The following is a 6,142-nucleotide window of genomic DNA, read 5'->3' on the forward strand; positions in this document are numbered from 1 at the left end:
GCACCCAGTTTCTTTTTTAAAAGAAGCATTAAACATGCAGATGTTCGATACTCTGATTTGCTTCAACAAATATAAATTTTAGCTTCTAGAGTTTGAAGTTTCTGCTCTCTGATTTTACAATGATATCGAGATGCTGTGAATAAAGCCGACAGCTGGATAAAAATCTGCATTCTGAGAAAGTCAAAAGTACTCCAAGGAATAAGACAGTTGCAAAGAACCAACTCGGGTATGTTTTCTTTCTTAGTTTAAATGAAGCAAAACGTTTGCTCTATCCAGCCATACACAAGCTTTCACTGAAAAATCCATGAATCTTTCCTCAAATATAACCTTTTCTACTATTTTTTTTTCTCTACATTGCAGTTAATGTTCTATTCAGACACAATACTTCTGGTATTTGATTAATCTACTTGCAAGCTCTGAACTGGCACTGATCACATCTTCTCAATATGCAGCATATAAGTGCAAGACATTAAAGTCTCCAAGAAGCCACTGTCAATAAAAAAATAAATGCTTCTCCAGAACAGCAGCCTTCCAGCTATGACTGCTGAAGCAAATGATTCTCAGACAGAATCACGACCTTGAACGTATTTAACAGGGGGCTACCATTATTCGCTATAGACGCTCCTTTAAATGAAGCCTAACATACATTTTTAAGTAAGACTCAAAAGCAGAACCCGTGTCATCTGAGCAGTTTCACCAATATATCTACACCATATAGTGCAGAAAATTACAGAATCATTAAAAACAAAAGCTTTGGCTTGATATCAAACAGCAAATCTGTAATAAGTGCAACAGAAGTCTCCAGTTTAATGCCATAACCAGGATGACTCTCGCTCTGCCTCTGGTCCATAAACAGATATCAAGGAGAAGCAGAGATACAATATTGCATCTGCATTTGTCAACACTACCGGAAAACTACATCAGTTTCTTCCTGAACTGTTCAGCAAGAGATTAACAAAAGAGTTCCATGAAAAGCCAAACAGAGAAGTTAAAAACTGGGAATGTGCTTAGAAGTAGAAAACACTTCAAGAACTTTATTTAGCTCGTCAAGGAGGTAGCGGTTAAGGAGCAACTTTGATCAGTCAGAAAAAGCTGAATGAGAAATAGGAGTCTAAAAATGGAGGTCCCTTCAGATTAAGACAAAAAGACATGTTTCGAATCTAAATTTATCCCAAGTATAAAGTGGCCCATCAATTAGAACACCTTCCTAAAAGACACTGTAGAATTTATCACTGTAAACATAGATGAGAATTTTATTCTATTTTTTCAAAAGGTTAAATTTAAAGCAGATCTACAGCCTGTTTTTTTGAGGACGTCCAACAATCCACATTAAACAAAGCTCACAACAATTCATAGGGGCTCCTTTGGGCATTCCGGCCTCTAAGTTAACCAATTCATTTATTCTAATGGTTGACCCTGAAAAATTTATACATAAAACGCTGATAACGATTTCAAAGTGACCACTGTAACAACACTGAGTGACAGCCCTTAGAGTTTTGACTAGTTAGATAAAAAAATATTAGATATTGCAAAACCCATTAAGTCTTCCTCAGCTGAGAACGCAGCAGGCTGCGCCTCCTTGCTAATGAGTAGGTAACAGAAGTCTTTGGTTAGAAAGAAGTATTACACTTACATACACACACCTATTAGAAACCTCATCCAAAACTCCTTAGAATTGGTTGCAATACATCACGTTGAAAGCACCTAATGTCGGGTACAAAATCCTTTCACTGCTAGAGAACTCAGCCATTGACTAAAATTTATGCTTCTTTGGTATTCCTCCTTCAACTTACACCATTTTAATCAAGTGACTTTTCTGAGAAGTTAAACCTGCCCATCAACATCATTAAATATTGGAAAAAATCTAAAAAAATATATATTCATGGCCTAAGTTACATATTTAAATTCATGCAGTCCCAAAGGAAGAGAGATTTAATGGCACCAGGCCATTGACACCTGCCTTCAGTGAAAGCTGCCCCACGCAGCCCGGGACCACCGCCCATCACAAGACAAAGCCATACTGGCCTGAATGCCTTTATACCAGAATAAATTCTGCAGAGTGCAATTAAACTTGGGGGGGGGGAAGGGGTACTGAGGACACACACCTCAGGAGGTTATTTTTGCTTTCCCTAGCACAGTTCTTAACTGGAAGTCATTCTGCATGGCTAACCAGATAGCGGACAAGTCAAATGAAGGCCACTGACAAATACTAATACTGTGACACTCTGTTCAGGTACTCATTATTGTATTCAGTATCTCCTTCAACACTCCCTCCAGCCCCATGTTCCAAGAAATACATAATGGGCCATTACTTTGACAGGCCTTCAAATACAGGGGTTTTTTTTCTTTTTAAATTAGTATATGTATGTTTCTGCTTCACCAAGAAATCCATAGCCTTTTGTGAACAGATGATGCTACGAGCAGATGTACACAAGCAGATTCACAATCAGCAGATGATCTCTTCTTTACCAGCCATCTTGACCTGTCTGGCTTGATTTACATAAACTGTTTTTATTCACTACAACATTGATTATGTAAACCTCAACAAAATCTTAACCAAACATGCACTGCCACATCACTTACAGAAAAGTAAGGCTACTGAGAGAAGGTTATTAGAAATGTATTTGCTGCAATGACTGACTTCAAATGCCTTAGGCTTTACCCTCTGATCACACTAACGCGCAGACAAGCGGTCACAACTGTTGCAAGACAATACAGGAACATGTTCTGGTGGGAGAACTACCAAAAGAACACCTTCCCCTTGAGTTAAAGGTCAACTAATGAACAACTCTACTTTAAGACTCCTGAGACAGAGTAAGAGCAAAAGATAAAGGGAAAGTTTTGTCATCTTAAAAAGAGGACTCAACAGTTTGCCAGGTATGCCAGTTCCTTTGTTCATCATCCTTTTCACCACCTAATTTAAAAGCCTCACAGCTCAAGACCAAAGTTATTCATCAAAATCACAATCAATGTTTTTTTTTTTTACTATTTTATTAAAAAACTATGCAGTGTCTCAAAACAATTTTTTTTTTTAATCTAGCTGTGAGGTCACTATCAATTTTAATCAAGCAGTTGTAACAAGAGCTGTGATGCTATGCTTCTGTGGTTCACAGGTCTCAGTTTCACTATGGGGAGAAGAGCAGATTTACATTGTCTTATTTAAATGGAACTCCAGATTACAAGATTTTAATACAAAACAGGTATTAAGAATTTTTTTTTTTGAATACTGAACAGATGCTTAAGCTATTCCAAGAGTTCCTAGTCCCAAATGTTGAGTCACCAAAAGAGAGGTATGTTTGTATTATTTATGGCACTACATACAACGTTTAAAACATCTTCTGACAGGAAATGCAATAATCAACTCCTGAAGTGTAAAGTGGTCTTAAAACCCTAATCTCCAGTCCAAAAATGTAAGACGTAGTTACTGAAGTCATGGCATTTCCTGGACTGCTTCCATCACGTCTACCTATTTCTACATCACGCCCACCAAGCATATTGTGTCAGTAAGCCGTGACAGCCAATGCCCTATTGTTTCCATGTACCCTACAGAGACACACTGACCAGAGATTCTGCTGCCAGTTTGCAGACTTCTTGTTCACGAGCCTACTACAAGGACAAGAGGATTTGTTTGCTTTTTTAGTACCTAACACCCAGAAAAATATAACCTCAGTAGTTTTAGAGAACAGTTGATAGTCAAATAAAAACTAAACTCAGTCATATAAAGTTTATTTAAATTTTATTGGCATGTTTCAACACACAGCAGTGAAGATCAAGACCTCTGGCAGAACTGATAAGCTGAGATCAATGCATTTCCATATTAAAGGAAAAACACACCAGACTTCGCTAGGTTAAGATCAGAGCCAAAACATTTCATACTTGTGTACTTTCAACTGCTGCTAAAAATAGTAAAGCAACAGAAAGGAAAACGCTTCCAGCTGTGCACGAAAAGCCTCTGCAGCACAACATCAATTTATGCACTCTAATTTAATTAAAGATGCAACATTATACTATGACTTTATTGTTAGAGACAGTGTTGCACAGCTGAGGTTACCCTCCATTTCCACAACTGAAACAGTAAGAACGTTTCTTTATTAAATTTAGTTTGATATGGATATTTCTCCCGAATCAAGTTACTTTAAATTCGAGTCTTTCAAGTGCCAGCTATACCACATTCATGGCAATAGCTGTATTTTATTCCACGGTAACTGTATTGTGACCTAGTCTTGTGATAAGAAACATTTAGCATCCCTTAAGGTAAAAAGGTACACCACTAGACGCATGAGTCGTCAGTCTCGACTGTTCTTTTTATCTGCTCCCAAAGATTCAAACAGTTATTCTGCAGAGGTGAATACAGTTCTTTATGAAACGACTTGACCAAAACAAAACAAACAAAAAAACACCCTAACCAGAATAAGGTTTTCTACGACCTTGCAGCAAATACGTAACAGATTCTGGGGGAGGCTGAATAAGGCAGCAAGGCTGTAACTGTTCTGTTTCAAGGCTGGCTTAAAACCTTTCCATTGTATTTGTTGCTAAAAATTATTCTGTTAACCATATGCTTCTACATATTAAACTATCAAAATTAAGCATCTCTTATAAGGTTCACAAGGGCTCTCAGCAAGCAAGGCTTAGACACTTCTCCCTCATCTGCTTCTACAGCGTTTGCAGAAAGGCTTCAAGCTTTAACAGCAGGGCAAGAACATAGTACCAAGCGGATTACTTTAGGATCTGTATCAAGCTGAGAAAATAAACATTTTCACTACGAATCTGAACATAAGTGCTTCATCCTCCTCCCCCCCGCCTCTCCCCCTAATTCCAAAGTCATCTCCCCTGCAATCTGCACGGAGGACGCCGTCTCTCGGAGCCAGGGGAGAAACCGCCAGGGAGAGCTCAGCAAGCGGCTGCGGCGAAGGAACGCTCCTCGTTAGCGCCTGCGAGCGGCACCGGCGGAAGGACGGGGCCAACTCCGCACCCTCGCCCCCCACCCCCGCATAAAGTTTCTTCCCAGCCGGTCGCGCCGTCCCCGCAGGTCCCGCGGTCGCGGTGCCCGACAGCCCGCTGCCGGCCCTCCCTCCTCCTCCTCCCCTGAGGCAGCCGGAGCCGCGGCGGGAGGAGGGCCGAGCCGCGCTCCCCCCCACACCAAACGGGGAAAGTCGCTGGCGGCGGGGACGGGCGGCCGCCACCACGCAGCGGGACGAGACGTGAGTGGGACCCCAACGGCCGCCCCGCGCGCTCGGGCGGGGGAAAGGCGGGAAGCAGCGCGCGCCCCCGCCGGGGGTCCTCGCGCCTGCGAGCGTTACCTCAGCGGGGAGACAAAGCGCTCCCCGCGGGACGCGGCCGGCGCTGAGGGGAGGGGGCGGCCCCACCGCTGCCCCCCTCCCCGTCCTAGGACGGGCCCGGACCCCCGCCGCGCTCCCACATACAACACACCACCACCCCCCCGGCGCCCCCCTACAGCGCTCACCCCAGCACCACCAGCTCCCCGTACTTGACGGGTTCCTTGTTAGGCGCGCAGTGCTCCTCCTGGCTGGGGGAAAACATGGGGCCGCCGCGAAATCACCCGCCGCTACAGTCCCATCCGCCGCGCAGTCGAGTCCCGAGCGGGCTCCGCGCTGCGCCCCGCACTGAGCCGGCGGCCGCCCGACAACGGCCACTACACCCGGGGGGGGGGGGGGGGGGGACGGGACGACGGGGGGAGGAGCGCCGACGGGGACGTACCAACTCGCCGCGGCAGGGGGCGGGAGGAGCGAAGCGGCGCCCTCCCCCCGTGCCCGCCCACGCGTGGCCCCGCCCCCTCGCCCCCATTTACCGCCTGCGGAGGGGGCGAGCCTGGAGGGGCGTGGCTCGGTGCCTCTGCGCTCCGCCCCCCCTCTTCGCACCCTCCCTCCCCCCCCTTCATCGCCCGCAAATGGTACGGCCCCGCTGTGTTATGTAAACATAGAGTAAAGGGGACGGGGCCGCTCTTAAAGGAGCCGCGCTCCGGCGGGGGGGGGGCAGGGGGCGGGGCCGGGCGGCACGCGCCCGGGGGAGGGGGGCTCGGTATCGCCGAGGGGTCCCGACCGCGGAGGGGAGGGGGGGGCGTGGGGGGTGTTGTAGGCCCCCTGCCCGGGGGACGTGTGCGTGTGTCTCCTGGGTTCCGGAT

At 45.9% G+C, this 6,142-nt stretch overlaps 1 protein-coding gene across 6 annotated transcripts in view; it reads right to left on the reverse strand.

Annotated features, from left to right (window-relative positions):
* PELI2 (pellino E3 ubiquitin protein ligase family member 2) overlaps positions 1 to 5,645 on the reverse strand; it is an 82,213-nt gene extending 76,568 nt beyond the window's left edge. For 4 of the 6 annotated variants that reach the window (XR_008577400.1, XR_008577399.1, XR_008577397.1 and 1 more), the window contains exon 1: positions 5,465 to 5,639. Coding sequence is in view for 2 of the 6 variants with exons in the window: in XM_054827830.1 (XP_054683805.1) it covers positions 5,465 to 5,541 (77 nt within the window). In the remaining 4 variants the exon portion in view is untranslated. Of the gene's footprint in view, positions 1 to 5,464 lie in introns of all 6 variants that reach the window. The other 2 variants (XM_054827830.1, XM_054827831.1) reach the window with 2 other exon arrangements.
* Positions 5,646 to 6,142: the final 497 nt, after the last annotated feature.

Source organism: Grus americana, chromosome 5 (assembly GCF_028858705.1).
Source record: "Grus americana isolate bGruAme1 chromosome 5, bGruAme1.mat, whole genome shotgun sequence".
Lineage (NCBI taxonomy): Eukaryota > Metazoa > Chordata > Aves > Gruiformes > Gruidae > Grus > Grus americana.